General features: G+C 44.1%; 3 protein-coding genes across 4 annotated transcripts; 2 read left to right on the top strand and 1 right to left on the bottom strand.

The window, feature by feature from the left end:
• Positions 1 to 2,275: 2,275 nt before the first annotated feature.
• On the top strand, positions 2,276 to 9,483 carry aste1b (asteroid homolog 1b). The gene is given in 9 exon segments (XM_029646308.2): positions 2,276 to 2,378; positions 2,803 to 3,065; positions 6,212 to 6,345; positions 6,465 to 6,597; positions 6,696 to 7,577; positions 7,580 to 7,758; positions 8,118 to 8,343; positions 8,509 to 8,674; positions 8,748 to 9,483. Coding segments are annotated over 8 exon segments (2,229 nt in total). The 5' UTR covers positions 2,276 to 2,378; positions 2,803 to 2,827; the 3' UTR covers positions 9,019 to 9,483.
• On the bottom strand, positions 9,474 to 18,469 carry klhl7 (kelch-like family member 7). Of its 2 annotated transcripts, XM_029646311.2 has the most exons (13): positions 17,864 to 18,469; positions 17,693 to 17,795; positions 17,454 to 17,547; positions 17,246 to 17,370; positions 16,978 to 17,153; positions 16,683 to 16,857; positions 12,007 to 12,149; positions 11,677 to 11,839; positions 11,174 to 11,251; positions 10,830 to 11,031; positions 10,521 to 10,618; positions 10,271 to 10,454; positions 9,474 to 10,194 (listed from the first exon to the last, which is right to left on the bottom strand). In XM_029646311.2, the coding sequence occupies exons 1-13, from the start codon at positions 18,014 to 18,016 to the stop codon at positions 10,062 to 10,064; spliced, it is 1,827 nt and encodes a 608-aa protein (XP_029502171.1). In that variant the 5' UTR covers positions 18,017 to 18,469; the 3' UTR covers positions 9,474 to 10,061. The 2 variants fall into 2 exon arrangements, with proteins under 2 accessions (XP_029502171.1, XP_029502170.1); XM_029646310.2 differs by having other exon boundaries at positions 10,271 to 10,618; positions 17,864 to 18,468.
• A 789-nt stretch (positions 18,470 to 19,258) lies between these two features.
• si:ch73-345f18.3 (uncharacterized) lies at positions 19,259 to 22,557 on the top strand. The gene is made up of 4 exons (XM_029646296.2): positions 19,259 to 19,477; positions 19,860 to 19,938; positions 20,030 to 20,239; positions 20,632 to 22,557. Exons 1-4 carry the CDS (start codon positions 19,424 to 19,426, stop codon positions 21,021 to 21,023), a joined length of 735 nt encoding a protein of 244 aa, XP_029502156.1. The 5' UTR covers positions 19,259 to 19,423; the 3' UTR covers positions 21,024 to 22,557.
• The last annotated feature ends 50 nt before the right edge of the window (positions 22,558 to 22,607 follow it).

Genomic DNA, 22,607 nt, shown 5'->3' with positions numbered 1-22,607 from the left:
GGCTCGAAAAGGCACAGATGTCTGCATTGGCCATGCAGCATTTACGGTGATATGGCCTCTGCAGAAGTCAGGGCATTCATACCTCTTGCACTTCACAGAGCAGTGCAGAGTTGTTCTCAAGGAAGTGATTTTGTGTTTATACAAGATCTCCCACCCTCACCTACAGTCAACCAATCATGTCAATACTGAGCTACACAGAGCCCTCAACATTTTTACACAATTTGGGAGGTGCATGGCACAGAGGTAAAGAGCTCAATTTGGCCTCTGCAAGCTGCCGGAGGCTCCGCAATTGCGTCACACTGTCCATTTTGAGCCTCCAACCACATTTGTGGATCAAGCATAAATGGGCTTTTAGGCTATATAAGCTATGTATATTTGCAGCCTGGTCTCATATACTAGACGTAACATAGTAAAAGTAAATCAGTGACACTCAAATTAGTGTGATATTGTTATGTTTGTTGTGGTTACATAAGACAGATGTTTACTTAAGGCAAAAACCAAGGTCAGGGTGGATGGGTGGGCGAATAGCACTAACATCTAGCAACCGTGAGGTTGTCAGTTTAAATCACATCAAGGACAACTTTAACATATTAGCAACTTTTCAACTACTTGGCATGTTAGCTAACCCTCTACTAACCTTAACCTTAACCCTTTAACCTAACTCCAAAACTTAACCCTAACCTTAACCCTTTAACCTAACTCCAAAACTTAACCCTAACCTTAACCCCAACCCATAGTGTAGCTAACGTTAGTTCCCCTGGGTGTCGAAGGCGTGGCAGCCCCCCACACCTCTCTGATTCAGAGGGATTGGGTTAAATGCGGAAGATACATTTAAGTTGAAGGCATTCAGTTGTACAACTGACTAGGTATCCCCCTTTCCTTTAGCCAGCTAGCTAACGTTAACCACCTAGCTAGAATTCATAACACATCATTTTGCAAATTCCTAATAACATATCATACGGAATGGGTGCTGAATATCCACAAAGTAATACATATCATACGAAAAGTCCCCTGATTTACAGAAAGAATAATACGTAATGCTCTGATACCAGGTTGCAGCTGCGCACCTCACACGTCACCCACCTTTCAATCTGAGTGGAGACAGTCAGCATTCACAATCCTGGTGTTGTTTATTGCATCTGTAGATTTACCCTCTCTACATTTCTAAGGGATAGTTTCACCTCTGTTACATGAAACCACTCTCATATGTGGTGCGCTTTTTAGAATGGTGTGTTCCCCCTAATTGTATTGAGGAACATTCGAGCATAGCCTACTGCCATGTGTGCATTGCTGCGCTTATAATGTGAAGAAATAATTGTTTTTCAACATTTTAAGCATTCTGATCTGTTGCATCAGGCTCATTGCTTTTAAACATTTGTTGATGTAAAGTATACCTTATTGTATGAACGTTGCACAGGTGCTTGGTGGCACCTTAATTGGGGAGGACGGGCTCATGGTAATGTCTGGAGCGGAATCGGTGGAATGGTATCAAATACATAAAACACATGGTTTCCATGTGTTTGATGTCATTCCATTCGCTCTATTCCAGTCATTATTATGAGCCGTACTCTCCTCAGCAGCCTCCACTGAAATGGTGTATCTATGGTCCTGTTTGAACCGTCCCAGACATAGCCACTTTGATCTTCCCCCGGAAGACGGATGAGCTAGCTATATAGCCTACCTAGAAAGAAAGCACATCTTTCAATCCTCTCTCCCGAAACTATTTGAATGATTAGGACTATTTCTCAGTTTCTCTCCCTTTCTGTGTTGGCTAAAGTATACTCAGCTGCCGTCTGTCTGCTGCAGTGCTCTCTCAACAGCAATGACTGTGCTCAACACAAAAGATATTCATGTAGACTACATTGTCTTGCGAATGACTCGCAAAATCATCCTGTTGTCCCACATTTGGGTCTTTTAAATGTGCTCACCCTAAGGCCAGCTGAACAGTGAACTGATGCATTGCAAGGAGACAACTCTTTTACATAAAATCTTCAGTGAGAGTAATAAAATGATATTTTATTTTGCAATGGGTTGTTTTTTTATACAATGAATGTAGCAAGTGGATTTAGGGGCTCCCGAGTGGAGCAGCGGTCTAAGGCACTGCATCTCAGTGCTGGAGGTGTCACTACAGACCCTGGTTTAACTCCAAGCTGTATCAAAACCTATGATTGGGAGTCCCATAGGGCGGTGCACACTTGGCCCAGCGTCGTTAGGGTTTGGCTAGGGGTAGGCTGTCATTGCAAATATGAACTTGTTCTTAAATGGCTTAGTTAAACAAAAATACATTTTGAAACTCAATCTCCCATGGTTCCTTTCGCGCGTGTTTTGACGTAGCAGGAAGTAAACTTGTCATGTCGATGTCTTTTGAAGTGAAACGGGTGAGTTTTATGACAATTAACGTGCATATTTATCTGTCTCATTTTATATTTCACGTCAATACAATATGCACAGCAACGTTTGGATTATATCTAATGTAGTTCATATATATCTGTGTCGTTTTATATTTCATGTTAATACAATAGGCTTTGTAAGGTCTGCGCCTCGTCACGTTGTTTTCAAGGAAATATGTTTTTCCCTGACCACAGTCAGCCCCTAAACAAGATCAAGATGAACACATTCTCCAGAATAGCAATAATGTGTAGTGTAGACAAGAGTACACAGTTTATACTTCAATCCCTTTGTTGTAACTCTGTATACTTGCGTGTAAAATTGGTTGTAAGAACCGTTATCTCTCTCTCCACACCCCCTATCTTTCGCAACACTCCTTCCCGCTCTTTCTTCCCCCTCACTCTTTCCCTCCAGGGCAGTCTATATATGATGTGATGTGATGGGTGTCCATGGTCTGACCAGCTATGTGGAGGGTAACAGGGGCTTGTTCCAGGACGTCAGGTTCAGAGACAGCAGACTTGTGATAGATGGCTGTAGTCTGTTCTTCAGGCTCTATCTAAACCATGGACTGGATCAGGCACACGGAGGGGACTACGATGCCTTCGCTGCCCTACTGTCTACCTTCATCTCTGCACTGGAGGCCTGCAATATACAGCCTTATGTGGTGCTGGATGGCGGTAAGGAGGAGGAGGTGTTTGTGTGTGTCTGGTGTGTGTGCAACAGGATCTGTGGCTCACGAATCGGCCTCTTCAGTAACTTCTGAAGCCCCTTAAATAAAATCCACTAGGAGAAAAATCATGATCGATTCCAGTAACCGTCAATGATGATGATGATGATGATGATGATGTGTGTGTCAGGGTTTATGTTAGCCGGCTTTTTGGCCGCAATAAAACTGTTGCCGGGAGAAAAACGAATCCCATTGCAAAATAACACTTTTTTATTAATTAATGTAAATACATTTGACCGTCATGCTTATCGGTCTATAGGTTACTTTGCATAATTTAGTGGAATTAAATTGGCCTTTGTGTATTTTTGTTAGTCATCTAATATCTTATTTATTCAACACAACTATCATTTAGAGCCTATTTTGATAGGGATTTCTCCTGCAGATTCACAGCTGGTTGGTGCTGGAGTAAAACATGCTTTTATAAATCCATTCAATGCGCAACAATTCTAAATGTAATCTTGTGTTAAAAACAGTTTTGGTTCTAAATTAAAAATAGCTTTTTTATTTCTCAACTGGTAATTGAAGTGCGCCACCCATTCACCATTCAAGTGCAGGCAGCAGGCTATCAGTGGGTCACCAACCACTTTACAATGTGAGCTGGAGGCAGTATTCATTTTGAAAACATGCTTAATTGTTTGAAACCTGAATGTTTTATTACATATTGAGACATGTCTTCCATTGCTTCAATGTAGCCTATAGGCAAAATCTGACCATGGAAACATGGAGGCAATTATTTTATGAAAGGCGCGTGAGTTTCAAGTTTGGGGAAGATGTCAATTTATCCTACCATTTCTACCGTTCTGCATGCCAGTTATGATTTTCATATGCACATTTTTGTGGAACCGTTTCATTTCAATAATAAAGTTTTAATTTCTCAAAATCATTATCAAATGGTTAATCATAAACATCTAATTAAAATTCTAAAAGTTAAGTCAACTAATGAGAGATCACCAGCCTCTGCCATACGGACACATTGAGACACCGTGATCCATTGGCGGCTAAAGAAATGAGCGTATGGAACTCATAGCCTATAGGCCAATGCAGCAGTAGCCTATAACTGGTGATTATCGAGCGGTAGATTGTTGGAAATATTTTTGAAATAGCTTACTGTGAGGAAGTAAAGTTTTAATATATTATAATTCGCAATGGATGTAAAAAACAACAACAACACTTTCCTAAATTTCCGCGCAGCAGGCCAGGTACTTCTATGCGTGCGAGGTCCCCCAACATGATCAAAACAGAGAAACTAGACACATGCTCATTGCTCACATGGAGCACTCCAAACAAGACAATGAAAACATATATACATCTCGTAAATGATGGTTATGAAATAAACCCAAACTTGTTTCTCGCAAGTGTAGCAGGTTGTGAACTCTGCAAACAACGTTTCTACTCCGCGCATGAGAACGGTGAAAACTGTCATTAATACATGCATTAACAGAAATTGATGTAACCAAATGACGGGAATTAACTACTTGTGACATATGTGATGGGGAATTGATAAAGAAAATATATAATCAAAGTGCAAACAATTCACACAATGAAACAATGAATGCGCAAGAGAGAGACTCGCCTATACAGTATCTTCGCCACACATCCCTCCCCTTCTTCATGTCTCAACATTTTAAATTAAACTCAAGACACATTATCTCCACACATATTTTAGATGTTTTTCACTGACACCTGCAACTCAATAACCAGCTTGGCCTATTCCCACGCGTGCTGCCCAAATTGCGGACTTCGCAAATAGGCATATGCCTACGAGGTTATGATTTGAAACAATCCACAGCTAGCTATTTTTTTAAAATAAGCTAATAATCCTTGTTTCCTCTGTGGCTAAATAATACTTTCTGGTGAAGTATTTTGAATTATTGTATTTATGAATTATTGTATTTATTTCTGTATTTATTTCTGTACAGACAGGAGCAATTATAGGAGTAATTTGGCACATGTATTTCCATTTACTTTTCTATTCGATCCATCGCTATGCAATTTCACTCCTAGTCATATTAGCAACCCATTCTAGTTGTTGCATCTTTAAATTCTCCCTCTTTATAACCGCTATCAGGTGTGCTGTGGTGTTTTCCCAGGTGTGCTGTTTTAGAATGGTGTTTTCCCAGGTGTGCTGTGGTGTTTTCTCAGGTGTTCTGTTTAGAATGGTGTTTTCCCAGGTGTGCTGTTTAGAATGGTATTTTCCCAGGTGCGCTGTGGTGTTTTCCCAGGTGTGCTGTTTTAGAATGGTGTTTTCCCAGGTGTGCTGTTTTAGAATGGTGTTTTCCCAGGTGTGTTGTGGTGTTTTCTCAGGTGTTCTGTTTAGAATGGTGTTTTCCCAGGTGTGCTGTTTAGAATGGTGTTTTCCCAGGTGCGCTGTTTAGAATGGTGTTTTCCCAGGTGTGCTGTTTTAGAATGATGTTTTCCCAGGTGTGCTGTTTTAGAATGGTGTTTTCCCAGGTGCTCTGTTTTAGAATGGTGTTTTCCCAGGTGCGCTGTTTTAGAATGGTGTTTTCCCAGGTGCGCTGTTTAGAATGGTGTTTTCCCAGGTGCGCTGTTTTAGAATGGTGTTTTCCCAGGTGCTCTGTTTTAGAATGGTGTTTTCCCAGGTGCACTGTTTTAGAATGGTGTTTTCCCAGGTGCGCTGTTTAGAATGGTGTGTTCCCAGGTGCGCTGTTTAGAATGGTGTTTTCCCAGGTGCGCTGTTTTAGAATGGTGTTTTCCCAAGTGCTCTGTTTTAGAATGGTGTTTTCCCAGGTGCGCTGTTTTAGAATGGTGTTTTCCCAGGTGCGCTGTTTAGAATGGTGTTTTCCCAGGTGCGCAGTTTAGGATGGTGTTTTCCTGTGAATTGTATATTGGCAAATGTTTGAAAATGATGTTTTATTGTCTGCTTCATTACGTGAGTTGCATGTTCTGTTAAGCTGCATTACCATAATCTAAATGGGATTTCTGTCATTCTGAGCACCGTGGTTGGACCCCCTTATGCACGCAATGCATATGGGTCCGATAGATTTCTCAAAAGGCCCGAAAATTTGAATCTTCCCGGTCACGTTGTCCAGCGCCACATTTTCCTAACGGAAACCCTGGTGTGTGTGTGTTTCTCAGGCATGGACCCCAGTGATAAGAAGCTGTCCACCCTGAGGCAGCGGCTGCAGAGTAAGATCCAAGAGGCTGAGTCTCTGTCCCGGGGCCGACACGGCTCTGTCCTCCCCCTCCTCACAAGACACGTCTTCATCCAGGTACAGACACACACAGACGGACCCAAAGACATACACACGTACGAAATACAGGTGAACTCATACACACCACTCTTCTCCTTTTTCACATCACATTCTTTTTTTTTCTGTCCCTCCCTCAGGTCCTCTCCCAGCGAGGTGTCCCGTTGGTCCAGTGCCCCGCCGAGGCAGACTGGGAGATTGCCTGCCTGGCCAATCAGTGGGGTTGTCCAGTTCTGACCAATGACAGCGACTTTTACATCTTTGACTTGCCAGGTGGGTGGAGCCAGACCATGAAGTGATGTCTCCTTCCAGTTTTTATCTTACCCCTCCCCCTCCTCTCTCTCATCCCTTTCTCCCGCCTCTATTTCCAGGTGGTTATATTCCGTTCCGGTTCTTCCAATGGGGCAGTGTTAGCGGTTCCCCTCCACATCACTACATCCCAGCCAGACGCTACACGGTCAGTGGGATGTGCCAGCACTTCAGGGGAATGAACCGGGAACTTCTGCCGCTGTGTGCTGTCCTGGCAGGGAATGACTACACCACAAAACAAACCTACAAACACATACACACACTCCTCCCTCAGCTAACCACGGGAGGGAAGAGGGGAGGCAGGGGCGGAGGGAGCCCATCCCATATAGAGGGCCTCCTTCTCTGGCTCTCCTCCTTCCCTGGTCCTGAGGAGGCTCTGGAGGAGGTGGGGAGACTGACAGGAAGAGTAGAAAGAGGAGGAGGGAGAGGGAGAGGAGGAAGGGAAAGAGCAGGGAGTGGAGGAGAGAAGTCCGGCCTGTGTTCTGTGCTCTGGTCAGGCATGCAAGAGTACCATCTGACTCCTCAGAGCCGTCTCTCTACCTGGTTCTCTGGAGGCTCATCCAGGTCGCCAGAGGGGCTGTGGACCACTACTCCCTGCCCGCTGCCAGAGTGGCTGTGCTGGGCCGCAGGGAGCGGGGCGATGGCCCCCCTGGTGCTGGATGTCCTGGAGCTCAGGAGGGTGCTGCTCATCCCTCAGGTGGAGAACAGCCGACTACCCAGCAGCCACTGCAGTGCCACGGCCATACGACAGGCCCTCTACGGGATCCTACTGGCCAATCAGGAGCAGGGGGAGAGGGGAGAGACGGGGTGGGGAGAGTGTCACAGGGTCCAGAGACAAGGTGGACAGGAGACCCAGGTAGAGGGACAGGGAGAAAGGGGGAGGGGAGGAAGGCAGTGGGGGAGGGGGGGAAGGGGCAGAGGTCAGAAACAGGGAGTGGGTCAGGGGGTGCAGAGCCTTCCTCAGGCAGTGGTCAGGGTGAGAACATTGCCCCTAGCGCTGTGGAGAGTGACAGAGGTATGAGTGTGTTTGTGGAGGAGTACGACAGACACAATCTGAACCTGAGGAAGTGCCAGGTGGAGCCACGGACCCCTGGAACCATTCTACACCTTGAGACACTCTGCCAGGTAACCATAACTCTCTGGCAGGTAATCATAGCAACACACTGGCAGGTAACAATATCAACACACTATGCCTGGTAACCATAACAACACACTCAGTCTACATTTTTTCCAAGATTGTTACTTTTTTGTCCATAGTGTCATCTTCCTTTTGATTATACTAATCCCCACCCCTCCCTCTCTCTCCCTCCCTCTCTCTCCCTCCCTCTCTCTCTCGCTCTCTCCCTCCCTCTCCCTCCCTCCCTCTCGCTCTCTCCCTCTCTCTCTCTCTCTCTCTCTCTCTCCCTCCCTCCCTCCCTCCCTCCCTCTCTCTCTCTCTCCCTCCCTCTCTCTTCCTCCCCCTCTCTCGCTCCATCTCTCTATAGGCTCCTGTGTCAGTTCGGCTGGGAGTGCTGTATGATGTTCTGGGGGTGAAGGAGTCTTCTCTGTCCCCCCTACCTCCTCACCTTAGGCTGGCCCTTGGAGTGACTGGGTTCTGGAGGAGAGAGGCCAGACCTTTTCCCTCTCTACCCCAGGTACAGGCTCTGCTGCTGGGCATGGTCCATGGAGAGATGGCCCGGAACACTCATCCTGGACAGAACCAGAACACAGGTAGGGGCAGTGTACACACATGCAAACACACAGGCACGCGCATAAACGTGTGCACAAACACACACACAAATACAAAAAAACATCAAAGTGCCCAAATATTTGGTTGTACAGTCTTGTCTTTCGTACACCAACATACACACTAAACCAGTTCTCGCTCTAACTCAGCCACAGAACGGAACCTGTGGATGAAGCTTCGCCTGCGGCCAGGAGACAGGCGGGGTTTCGATGTGGGCGTGGCTCATTCCCTCAGCCAATGGCAGGCCTGCCTGTGGAGTGTACTCAGTCTGAACCAGCTACTGTGTCTGCCCCTGCCTGAACCAGACACAGCATGGTAGGTAACGCAAGCACACACACACACAAACTGCCCCTACCCGTTTGAACCATACTGTCCCTCTGTCCCCTAGGTTATTCAGTGGTAGTCTGGTCCATGGTTTGGTTGGCCGTCTGAGAGGGGGTTGTTCTCCTGAATCTGTTCTGGCTGCAGCTCCTCTCTCTGGGCGTATCTACCGCTCCCTACTGGCTGCTCTGGAGGACTGCATGCTAAGTACACTACCCTCATCATCATCAGGGAGGAGGAAGAGGGGGAGAGGAGGAGCAAAAGGAGGAGCCCCTTCCTCCCAGGAGATCAACAACAGGTTTGCTCTGCTGATGACTGAGGAAGAGGATGAAGAGTGAGAGGAGTGAGGAGACTGTAGGTTCTTTCTAGTCAACGTGGTGCTCAAATAAACGTTGTTCCTCTTTTCACAGCTTAGAAAGAGAGGAATGGGATGAAAAGAAAGAGATGGCCTGTGGGACACTATTTTAGGAAGCATTAATCCAAATGATTTAAACCCACTCAGGGAATGCTGCGTTTCAATGACGATTCTAAATGATTAACATTTCTATTTCTGATTAAACTCTTCCTTTTAATTAGGACATATACATATGGCCTTCATGAGGCCTTTACAGCAGCTAATGCCATCTTGACAAGCAGCTGATGTCACCTTGTCAGCATATGAGTCTACACAAAACATTGAGCCTTTAAACTGTTTTTAATTAAATGTGTAAACTCAATGATGTGCATATTGTTCTTATCATTAGTCTCAATGTCCACATAGCAACCTAACTATTAGTAACCAAATAAAAACATGTTTAGTTCCAGCTTTGTTTATTATCAATTTCATGTAACAGTCATCACATACATACAGTAGTAAAAATGCTAATGTTTCTTCTATAACCTCAGACATTACATTTCATTGCTGTACAATATAAAACAGTACAATTAAATACACACAATAGCATAAAATACATAGTATAGAATCATATTTTCAAATTCTTGAGCTGCACTTGATTTCATTTACACGGTAAAATACAACCAATGGATTAGTTCCAAAAGTGCTATCTACTTTCAAGTACTTAAAAGTACCTGACCCAGGTCTGATAAAAACATGTTTAGTTGAGACTAAGTGTATCAGCTGAGAGCTCTTAGATCAGTCGTTCATCTGTAGCTTTAACAATGAGCTTCTGTCAGAAGACAATCATCACTGAGTGACTTTCATGTTAGTATTTTCCCAGTTCTATGTTCTGCTAGTCAGCACCTCGCCTCAGAGTGTGTTCTCTATGATTTCTGTCAATGTGAAGCTTCAACATGATTCCAGTACAGCAGTTTCATACCACACTGACCAGCTCTCGTCCTCCAAATAAAAGCACAACAGATAAAACATTTTAAAGACCCTGTGTTATGCTGTGGATGATGATGGGGGTACTATGTGTGTTGACTCAGTCTCCTCTTCCTTGGCCCCACAGGTGTCCACCACACAGATCAGACAGCTGGTGACGGGGAACGCCCTCACCTTACTGCACGTCACCCACCTACACACACACACACACACGAAGGAGTAAGATAAAACACACACAGGAAATCATACACAAATGTGTGTGTGTGTACCTGTCAGTGTCAGTGTGGTACTCCAGGATGTGTCCGAGTCGTCCGACCCCCTGGAAACCTGCCAGTACGTAAATCACTCCGCTGACTGCAGCACACCTCACGTTCATCCCACGCCACGGCATCGCCGTGGCAACGTGCCACTCATTCCTGCCGATGTCATAGTACTCCACCGAGTCCAGCCCACCTATACACTCACACATATAAATATACCCCAAACATACCCAACAGAGTGTGTGTGTGTGTGCCATACCCAGTCCGTTCATTCCTCCCACAGCATAGATTCTGTTGTTGACAAACACCAGACCGTGGTTCTTCCTGGCTTCCCTCATCCCACTCAGCTCCCTCCATCTAAAAACACACACAGAAGATACACACATTTATTAACTAGTTATTCACTTCTAGAAGAGTATGGTGTGTGTGTATGTGAGCAAGTACGTACGAAAGGGAAAGGAGGATACCTAGTCAGTTGTACAACTGAAATGTGTCTTCCACATTCAACCCAACCCCTCTGAATCAGAGAGGTGCGGGGGGCTGCCATAGTATGTGTGATTAGACTCACTCCTCCTTAACGGAGTCATAGACCTCACAGTTGCTGAGGACCCTCCCAGAGACGTTGTTGCCTAGGGACCCTCCACAGACGTAGATGAGCCCATTGGCCTCCACGCTGCCGTGGCTACAGCGAGGCATCAACATACTGGCTTTGGTCTGCCATGACTCACACCTCGTATCATAACACTCAAACAGGTTCAACGCTGAGCTGCCTGGAGGGAGAGACGGACAGACACACACAGAAAGGAGCACAAACACTTCAATACAAAGGAGATACAAAGGTACGCTACAATACTAATATAGATAAGCCATCAGCACAATACTTCCCTGTTCTCCGGTGTGTGTGAAACTCACCTACTTCCGACCCTCCAGAGGTGTAGATCTTGCCCTGAGAGGCGCAAGCAGCCAGACTGTCCCGTGGTGTAGGGGGGCCTGGTTTACAGAAGAGAAAATGTAGGAACAAACACAATATTTTTCTCATTTTAGACCACATGGGAGTGAGTATTTAATGGTATTAAAAGACACCGAATACTAAATGTTTTATGAATAGGGAATGACCCTAGAATGGCAAAAAATGTATTCCAAGTGGTTTTAATGGGCTTTCTTCATTCTGATGGTTTTATACACAACCAAACTAGGACAAAACTGACAGTGAAGTAGTCCAATTTGTAGAACTTTTCATTGATTTAGCACTGTATCAAAATACCTTTATAGATGGTATTATATCCATACTGGGGTATTCTGGTTTTCACAATATATCACCCAGCCCAAACACACACATTTTTCTATGTTGCAACACAAGTCACACTACTCCCATTTCAGTCACTAATACAACACACACACACACTTTCCAGTACCTAGTTTGGAGTACCAGCTGTCCTTCAGTACGTTGTAACAGTCCATCCTCTTGATGGGGAAGAGCTGAGACCCTCCCAGGATGTAAACAACATTATCCCAGAACACCGCCGTGGCATCACGACGCTTCTCAAACGGACAACGAATGTCTGACCAGCTGTAGTCCTGGACACACACGGCCCGTACTTGAAATGATTTGGCCGTTTGATTAACATCCCCACATACTTGAATGAGAGCAGATGGACTACAGACTGGCCTTATCTAAGTGACGTAATGTTCTTTGCGTTGAAGCACATGTAGGATTACAAAGGTGTGTGTGTGTGTTTGTGTACCTTAGGGTTGAAGTATCTGCAGGACTGTGGTTGCGAGCCTCCAAACAGAGCAATCCTGTAGTCGTGTTTCTTACGTCGCGGGTGACTGTTCTCTCCCAAATCCTCACGATCCTCTGGGCACAACAGGTGGTACCGCATCCCACCTAGATACACAAAAGAGGTTACACACACCCACATAAATAATGGGGCCAATGTGTGACATTGGGATCCACATGTCAAAATGGTTTGAAACAACAAAATATGAGTTTAAATGCAGTTCCACATATGCAAATTGTCCCATAACTCCCATTATACTTCTCCCTTAGGCCGAGGACCACATCTTTAAGCAGGGTTCATACAGACATTTGCAAGTCAAATTCAAGGACTTTTGGGGACTTTTTCCAGGCACTTAATTGTAATTTTCAAGGACCTCAATGTTATACAATTGTATAATTTATATAACTGCACACACAGTATTGGGCCTTATATAGACCCCCTCCCCAAAAAAGCATGCAAAAAGTGTAAAAGAAAAGTAGGCCCTTGTCACTTTAAGAATAAATGCATTTTTCAGGCCTTGATATTCAAATGATTATTACATTGTAAAATATGTGAGAATAATGTGGACATTGCCTGACGAAATAGATTGGATGCATGGCAATGTTTCTGTAGCCTATGTGGCTGACGCAGGCACATATAATAAAGCCATGGATAGCAGTAGCATTAATCTCACCATCGCTGTTATCATGAGAAAGTGACCAAAAAACAGGAAGTATTTGTATGGAAAGCCAAGTTGAAGCCAACATGAGATGTTGTCATCATCATAATAACCGCACATGGTTTTACCGCAACAGAGTTGCGCAGCGCCCTTCAATTGAAGCGGTGGAAAACAAAGGAAAGTGGTCACATCTCTGACAAAAACAGATAAAAAATTAAATAAAATGGATACCAAATGCAAATCCAACAAGTATTATGCATAATGATTGAAGAAGCACGTTAATGACAGTATGTATTTAGGTTTTAAGTATCAAGGTAAGGTCCCTCTCGGTTAGAGACATTTGATTTTTCAATAGTATTTACTTTTTTAAAGCATTTACAAAATGTTATGTAGTTACACTGCATTTCTGAGATCTCTATACAAAAACTGACAGCAACAGTGAGGGGGAAAAATGATTTGATCCCCTGCTGATTTTGTACATTTGCCCACTGACAAAGAAATGATCAGTTTATTATTTTAATGGTAGGTTTATTTGAAAAGTGAGACAGAATAACAACAACAAAAATCCAGAAAAACGCATTTAAAAAATGTTATACATTACATTACATTTAAATCATAAATTGATTTGCATTTTAAATGAGGGAAATAACTATTTGACCCCTCTGCAAAACATGACTTAGTACTTGGTGGCAAAACCCTTGTTGGCAATCACAGAGGTCAGACGTTTCTTGTAGTTGGCCACCAGGTTTGCACACATCTCAGGAGGGATTTTGTCCCACTCCTCTTTGCAGATCTTCTCCAAGTCATTAAGGTTTCGAGGCTGACGTTTGGCAACTCGAACCTTCAGCTCCCTCCACAGATTTTCTATGGGATTAAGGTCTGGAGACTGCCTAGGCCACTCCAGGACCTTAATGTGCTTCTTCTTGAGCCACTCCTTTGTTGCCTTGGCCATGTGTTTTGGGTCATTGTCATGCTGGAATACCCATCCACAACCCATTTTCAATGCCCTGGCTGAGGGAAGGAGGTTCTCACCCAAGATTTGACGGTACATGGCCCCGTCCATCGTCCCTTTGATGCGGTGAAGTTGTCCTGTCCCCTTAGCAGAAAAACACCCCCAAAGCATAATGTTTCCACCTCCATGTTTGACGGTGGGGATGGTGTTCTTGGGGTCATAGGCAGCATTACTCCTCCTCCAAACACTCACGAGTTGAGTTGATGACAAAGAGCTCCATTTTGGTCTCATCTGACCACAACACTTTCACCCAGTCCTCTGAATCATTCAGATGTTCTTTGGCAAACTTCAGACGGGAATGTATATGTGCTTTCTTGAGCAGGGGGACCTTGCGGGCGCTGCAGGATTTCAGTCCGTCACGGCGTAGTGTGTTACCAATTGTTTTCTTGGTGACTATGGTCCCAGCTGCCTTGAGATCATTGACAAGATCCTCCTGTGTAGTTCTGGGCTGATTCCTCACCGTTCTCATGATCATTGCAACTCCACGAGGTGAGATCTTGCATGGAGCCCCAGGCCGAGGGAGATGGACAGTTCTTTTGTGTTTCTTCCATTTGCGAATATTCGCACCAACTGTTGTCACCTTCTCACCGAGCTGCTTGGCGATGGTCTTGTAGCCCATTCCAGCCTTGTGTAGGTCTACAATCTTGTCCCTGACATCCTTGGAGAGCTCTTTGGTCTTGGCCATGGTGGAGAGTTTGGAATCTGATTGATTAATTGCTTCTGTGAACAGGTGTCTTTCATACAAGTAACAAACTGAGATTAGGAGCACTCCCTTTAAGAGTGTGCTCATAATCTCAGCTCGTTACCTTATAACAGACACCTGGGAGCCAGAAATCTTTCTGATTGAGAGGGGGTCAAATACTTATTTCCCTCGTTAAAATGCAAATCAATTTATACCATTTTTGACATGCATTTTTCTGGATTTTTTTGTTGTTATTCTGTCTCTCACTGTTCAAATAAACCTACCATTAAAATGATAGACTGATCATTTCTTTGTCAGTGGGCAAACATACCAAATCAGCAGGGGATCAAATACTTTCCCCCCTCACTGTAGATCCAGGATTCTTACAGGGTTCAAGTTCAATGTCTGGTTTCCGAGCCGGTCACGGGTGCACCTCAGCCACGCTCAAGGTACTAAACGATATCATAACCGCCATCGATAAAAGACAGTACTGTGCAGCCGTCTTCATCGACCTCGCCAAGGCTTTCGACTCTGTCAATCACCATATTCTGATCGGCAGACTCAATAGCCTCGGTTTCTCGGATGACTGCCTTGCCTGGTTCACCAATTACTTTGCAGACAGAGTTCAGTGTGTCAAATCGGAGGGCATGCTGTCCGGTCCTCTGGCAGTCTCTATGGGGGTGCCACAGGGTTCAATTCTCGGGCCGACTCTTTTCTCTGTATATATCAATGATGTTGCTCTTGCTGCGGGCGATTCCCTGATCCACCTCTACGCAGACGACACCATTCTATATACTTTCGGCCCGTCATTGGACACTGTGCTATCTAACCTCCAAACGAGCTTCAATGCCATACAGCACTCCTTCCGTGGCCTCCAACTGCTCTTAAACGCGTGTAAAACCAAATGCATGCTTTTCAACCGATCGCTGCCTGCACCCGCATGCCCGACTAGCATCACCACCCTGGATGGTTCCGACCTTGAATATGTGGACATCTATAAGTACCTAGGTGTCTGGCTAGACTGCAAACTCTCCTTCCAGACTCACATCAAACATCTCCAATCGAAAATCAAATCAAGAGTCGGCTTTCTATTCCGCAACAAAGCCTCCTTCACTCACGCCGCCAAGCTTACCCTAGTAAAACTGACTATTCTACCGATCCTCGATTTCGGCGATGTCATCTACAAAATGGCTTCCAACACTCTACTCAGCAAACTGGATGCAGTCTATCATAGTGCCATCCGTTTTGTCACCAAAGCACCTTATACCACCCACCACTGCGACTTGTATGCTCTAGTCGGCTGGCCCTCGCTACATATTCGTCGCCAGACCCACTGGCTCCAGGTCATCTACAAGTCCATGCTAGGTAAAGCTCCGCCTTATCTCAGTTCACTGGTCACGATGGCAACACCCATCCGTAGCACACGCTCCAGCAGGTGTATCTCACTGATCATCCCTAAAGCCAACACCTCATTTGGCCGCCTTTCGTTCCAGTACTCTGCTGCCTGTGACTGGAACGAACTGCAAAAATCGCTGAAGTTGGAGACTTTTATCTCCCTCACCAACTTCAAACATCAGCTATCCGAGCAGCTAACCGATCGCTGCAGCTGTACATAGTCTATTGGTAAATAGCCCACCCATTTTCACCTACCTCATTCCCATACTGTTTTTATACTGTTTTTTAAATTTATTTATTTACTTTTCTGCTCTTTTGCACACCAATATCTCTACCTGTACATGACCATCTGATCATTTATCACCCCAGTGTTAATCTGCAAAATTGTATTATTCGCCTACCTCCTCATGCCTTTTGCACACATTGTATATAGACTGCCCATTTTTTTCCTACTGTGTTATTGACTTGTTAATTGTTTACTCCATGTGTAACTCTGTGTTGTCTGTTCACACTGCTATGCTTTATCTTGGCCAGGTCGCAGTTGCAAATGAGAACTTGTTCTCAACTAGCCTACCTGGTTAAATAAAGGTGAAATAAAAAAAATAAATGTCTAATTTAACTGATTAATGCTTAATATATGATATAAAGACAACTTATATTGCCATAAATGCAAGGACAGAAAAGTAATGTTTTATGTCACATGATTTTGGACAAATCCTTCAAGGCACCAACCATAGCTATGATCCCACCTATATCATAATGAAATGACATGAAAATGGTTTGCAGATTATTATCAACGACTTATCAAAAGCTGTAACAAGTTGTCTAGTGTAGGAAATCCTCACTGGTACCCCAGTTTATAGTAAGACCCATATACAGCTGTGTGTACTCACTGATGACCATCTTGAGACACTCTGGGTTGTCCTGTATGAGGGGTTCAGCCTGGACAGTCTTAGACAGGAAGGCTTTGGACACCAGAGGGAAGCGAACACAGCCCAACACTTCCACCATGTGACTCTGTCTGTTACACACATCATACTTCAGCCACCGCACCGCAGACTCATAGATCTACACACACAAACACACAGAAAGGGAGAGAGAAATAGGGGGGAGGGATGTCATACTAGAGCCACTGATCTACACACATTAATGACAACATGGCAAAGTATCTTGGTGTGTGTATGTTACCTGGTCCTCTGCCCGGACAGTGAGTGTGTCTTGGTGCAGTAGCTGTGTGAGCTGGGCGACGTTCAGTTGGAGGAATTCATCCAATTTATAGACCTCAGTGAAGTGTTGATGGATAAAGTCATCCGCTGACAGCTTCAATTCTGGACAGTCCAAACACTCCGCTAGAGCAGAGATGCCTAGAGAGAGACCAGAGGTTAAGGAGTGGGTTTGTGTAGAGGTGAATTTGAGAGACACTATTATAGATGTATAGAATCTAGACATGTCTTACCCAGACAGTTGGTTGCATCGACTTGCTCTTTTAGGAAGTCAACACACATCTTCTTCACAGGTTCTATCTGGTACTGGTTGGCTGCATCCAGCAAAGACTGGACATTACTGCTGTTCACTGAGATACTGAAACACACACACGGTTTGGGGTGTGTTTTGTGTCGTAAGTGTCCCATATGGATGGACATTTGAGTGTGTGTGTGTCTTACCGAGCGGTGTAGACAAACTCCACCAACAGTTCTATGATCTCAGGCTCAGCACTCCTCAACTCCACCTCGTGACTGGTAGACTCCATCATGCTGGCTAGAGAGAGATATGGATTGAGAGATGTGAAGGGGGAGCGATAGAGAGACACACATGTCACATTGGGTAATTAGAGGTAAGGGAGAAAGAGATAGGGATACAACAAAGTTGAGTGTGCATGCGAGTGTGTTTGTAATGTACTCACTAGTAAACATGAGGCTGAAGAAGTGGCTGGCTGCAGCTAAGACTACTCTGTGAGCAGGAATATGTTTCCCCTGAACCACCAAGATCACATCACATAGGGTACCCTGCAGAAAACACTGTTAGACATACACTGTAAGAGACACACACACACGGCGCGCACGCACGCACACACCTGTTTCCTTAGGTTGTTCATGACGCCCATGATACTGGACAGGAATCTGGACTCCTCTTTGGAAGCCAACTTCTTTTCATTCTTCTTCTTAGAACCCGAACCTGAGGGTTTGTCTCCTGTTACCGCTGCAGAAGCCATGCTGGTGCTGGCCATAGCTGCTGGCTACTAAATGTGGTGTATATTTAGTTAACTTAGGGTTGTCAATGGCCTCATAAGACAGGACATTCAAAAACGCCCCAATAATAATGTGTATGGATAAACTGGCTAGCTTGCAATAGTAGCTAGAACTCCCACTCTGCTGCTGCCAAAGTCCACTGCACAGCACACCCTGTTTGTTTTGGAGATAGTAATTACGCTAACTTAGCTAGCTAGCTATATAGACTGCGTGCAGTTCAGTAGCTAGCTACATACATAGGCATGTCCAGCTCGTATATACACTAATATTGATGTTGACTCGCTGCGATTAAACCGCTGGGCTATAATATTAGTTTAGTTTGCTGACAGAAGAAGTTAAGAAAAGTGGGTTCTGATTTCATGTGTTAGCTAGCCGGCTAGCACTGCCAGAGTATCTCTGGCACTGATCACTTCTTCCGGCTCCCTGTTGTGGTAGAATCAGTAGCAGCGGCTGTCAAATATCGCCCTCTAGCGTCAGTTGACAGACCGCTTCCGTTTGTCTGTTTCAAAAAGTGTATTTCTTACAGGCAGCCTTCCGTTTGTCGTTTCATAAAGGCACCAGCGTTGGAAAAAGTACTCAATTATCATACTTGACTTAAAGTAAAGGTAACTTAATAGAAAAGGAAAGTCACCGAGTATTGTAAAAGTGAAAGTCACCCTGTAAAATACTTCTTAAGTAAAAATCTAAAAGTATCTGGTTTTAAATATACTAAAGTATCAAAAGTAAAAGTATAAATAATTTCAAATTCCTAATATTAAGCAAACCAGATAGTTTGACGGATAGCAAGGGGCCCACATCCAACACTCACACATAATTTACAAACGAAGAATTTGTGTTTAGTGAATCCGCCAGATCAGAGAGTAGCGATGACCAGTAATGTTCTCTTAAAATGTGACAAGTACTTTTGGATGTCAGGAAAAATGTATGGAGTAAAAATTATATTATTTTATTTAGGAATGTAGTGAAGTAAAAGTAAAAGTTGGCAAAAATATAAATAGTAAAGTACAGATACCCCCAAAAATACTTAACTAGTACTTTAAATAATTTTTCTTTGAGTACTTTATACCACTGAAATGCACTACCGAAAAAGACGGAGCTGATGTGTCAAATGTCTGTGTTGTTCACTACTGAATGCTAAAACGTATAGCTATGCATTTCACCTGTACAGTTCTGGCATAGAAGTTGGGTGCACCTGTCCTATCTATTGTAGTACAGCTACAAAACTTTCCTGCAAGTCCCATGACAGATGACGTCACCAGGAATGCGGGGCATTGATGGATTGACCTGGATAACGAGAGAGAAAAATAAAGTCTGTGACAAACAATAACGAGAGATTGATTGCGGGGATTAACTGTCGGGTGTCGGGATCATTTATTTCAGCCGCCATGTCTGTGCTATTTTGCTGCCGCTGTGTTTTTCCATCCGAAGACACCGACGAGGTACTGTATATGGGAACAGGAAAGAAACATTATTTATTGTCTGGGTGTGCTTACAGTAACACTACAACCACATTTTTTTACCCGAGGGAGGCATTTGTGGAATAAGATACATACAAGCACATTATAATCACTTATGCATTAGGCTACTTTCAAATAGGTTTGTTTAAAAACATATCATGTTAAGCCAATAGGTCATTGCATGTATGACAACACACAACCTACATGTTTCTGCATCAGGAAGTGTTATGCCACAATATTACCAACTGAGTGAAACACAGACTACTGAATAGAATAGGTATGTTGTTACAGTATTAGACATTGATCGGATTAGTATAACCCGCCCTATACCTCATTCACACATAGTGGAACTTGTGTGTTACAGAGACAGCCCCTACTGCAACCCAAGCTTCCAGAATCAGAGAAGCCAGTTTCGGCCAGACAGCCTCGACCAGCACCCACAGGTTCAATCACACATATTACCATCATATTACAATTGTGTATGTGTGTGTTATTGACTGTGTGTGTGTATGTGTGTGTGTGTGTGTTTTTCAGTGAGTCGGAGTGGTCAGTTGGTCCCGAAGCGTGTGGGTGTGAAGGACTTGGACCAGCGGTTCTCTGATGTGACCGAGACATTCAACCAACAACATGAGAGCTATAATGTCATGAAGGAACGTATCATATCTCTTCGCCGCACTTACAACTGTAGCAACGACAGCACCCTGACTCTGACCGAGTGTGTGAGGAAGATCAAGGAGGAATACGGTGAGACACACGCACGCACACACACACACACACACACACACACATCTGCACACATACACGTATGCACACACACACACACATACACGCATGCATACACACACACACACACACACACACACACACACACACACACACACACACACACACACACACACATACCCTTTCTATTTCTTTCTCTCTCTTTTATTTAACCTTTATTTAACCTGGTTAGTTTCGTTGAGCTAAAAATCTATTTTTCAAAAGATACCTCTTCCTGTCCTCTTTTTACCCCTCTCACTCCTACTACATATGAAGCCATATAACTTTTTATCTTTCCTTCTCTCTCTCTCTCTCTCTCTCTCTCACTCTCTCTCTCTCTCTCTCTCTCTCTCTCTCTCTCTCTCTCTCGCCAGAGGACAGCTACAGGGTAACCGTGGTGATAAAGGGGTATGACTTCTCTCTCTCTGTGGTTCCGCTGAGGTCTGTGGATGAGGGAGAGAAGTCTCTGCCTCGCCTACTCCGGTTGGCTCAGGATGAGCTCAGGGGCTTTTCCCAGGGCGCCATAGCAATTGTCGCTGCCGGGACCAAGCTCCAGGTGCTGATAGACTGGCTGCTTAGTCGGGGGGAGCGAATGGCGGAGCAGGTCAGGGAGGTGGCACCAACTCATCAGGAGCACTGTAGGCTGGAGGAGAACCTGATTGAGACCATGCAGGAAGTGAGAAGGGTGAGGGAGCTTTCGCTAGGGTACTGCCAGCAGGCTAGAGAGATCCAAACTGAGGCTGCACAGATAGCAGGGCTGGCCTGACACATACATACAGACACACTCTGGTAACACTGAATCTATAAATGTCACATTTAAATCTTATGGGAATTAATTTAGGCTATTTTTACCATCATGTAAAAGCACACTATGGACCTACACTGTTACACAACACACTAGATAGTATTTCAGTATTACATAGTGAGTATGTCTATAAAGATGTTAGAGAAATTAGCTGTGATATATCCTAATGTATTCTGGACAGGAATTCCTCATCTAAATTCTAATCTAATCAAACACTGTGTTGATTAAACCACTGTCAATGTTAGATATCATGTTAGTGTCTTAAGGTTTGAATGAATATGTTTGAGTGACATACAGTAGTTGAGTATTAAACATTTTTATTCCACACATCACAACCACTTAGCACACAGAGACTCCTTACTGGTACTGACTAGACCCTGCAGCAGGAGAAGGGGATGGAGGAAGGGGTAGGGAGAGACTGCGTGGGGGGTTAGGGGTGGGAGAGAGCGAGAGAGATGTGCGTGTGTGTTAAGAGGGAAAAAAGGGAGATGAGAGGATGGAAGAAAAAGCTTTGCTACTGATATGTTGCTGCTGTAGTGTGGGCTAGGACATGCCAGTCAATAACTTACATAATGTATTAGCTCAAATGTTAAGTACTGCAATTATCTGAAGGCCCACTGTTTTTATGCATCCATAACCTTTTGCATGGCCATTAGCTATGCACCTCATACTGAGACTGGCAGTCAGTCTTTTCCCAGGTTAATTATTATGTCAACCTTATATAATTAAGCAATAAGGCCCATACCACAGCTAAGGGCTGCTCTTTCATTTGAGTCATTTAGCAGATGCTGTTATCCAGAGTGATTTACATGAGCAATTAGGGTTAAATACCTTGGCCAATGGCACATCAACATATGTTTCACCCAGTTGGCTTGGGGATTCAAACCAGTGACCCTGACCCAACGCTCTTAACCACTAGGCTACCTGCCGACAACGCAACATGGAGTGCCTGGACACAGCCCTTAGCCGTGGTATCCCATATATCACAAACCCCTGACGTAATTAGAGCAGTAAAAATTAATGTTTTGTATATGGTCTGATATAGCACGGATGTCAGCCAATCAGCATTCAGGGCTCGACCACCCAGTTTATCATTATTATTACAGACCTACCATAACATTTTTATATAATGGAGCCGGCAGTAATAACCATGTACATACAATTTATAATCCAGCATATTATAAATACATACCCTTTAAAGAGTTGACAACATAGCTGCTACTCTCTGTTATTATCTATGCATAGCCACATTAATAACCCTACCTACATGTACATAATTACCTCAATTACCCCGGCACTGGTGCCCACATATTGACTCTGAACCGGTACCCACTGTATATAGCCCCGTTATTGTTATTTACTACTGCTCCTTAATTGTTTGTTTTTCTTATCTATTACTTTTTTTGTATTTTTCTTAAAGTAAGCATTTCACTGTAAGGTCTACTACACCGGTTGTATTCGGCGCATGTGACAAATAAAAATAGATTTGATTTAATATGGAACATAGTATACTTTCCTTTTTAAAATCACGCATCAAAGTTTCAT

The sequence above is a fragment of the Oncorhynchus nerka genome, linkage group LG4, assembly GCF_034236695.1.
Source record: "Oncorhynchus nerka isolate Pitt River linkage group LG4, Oner_Uvic_2.0, whole genome shotgun sequence".
Lineage (NCBI taxonomy): Eukaryota > Metazoa > Chordata > Actinopteri > Salmoniformes > Salmonidae > Oncorhynchus > Oncorhynchus nerka.
This window is presented reverse-complemented; position numbering and strand designations above follow the sequence as displayed.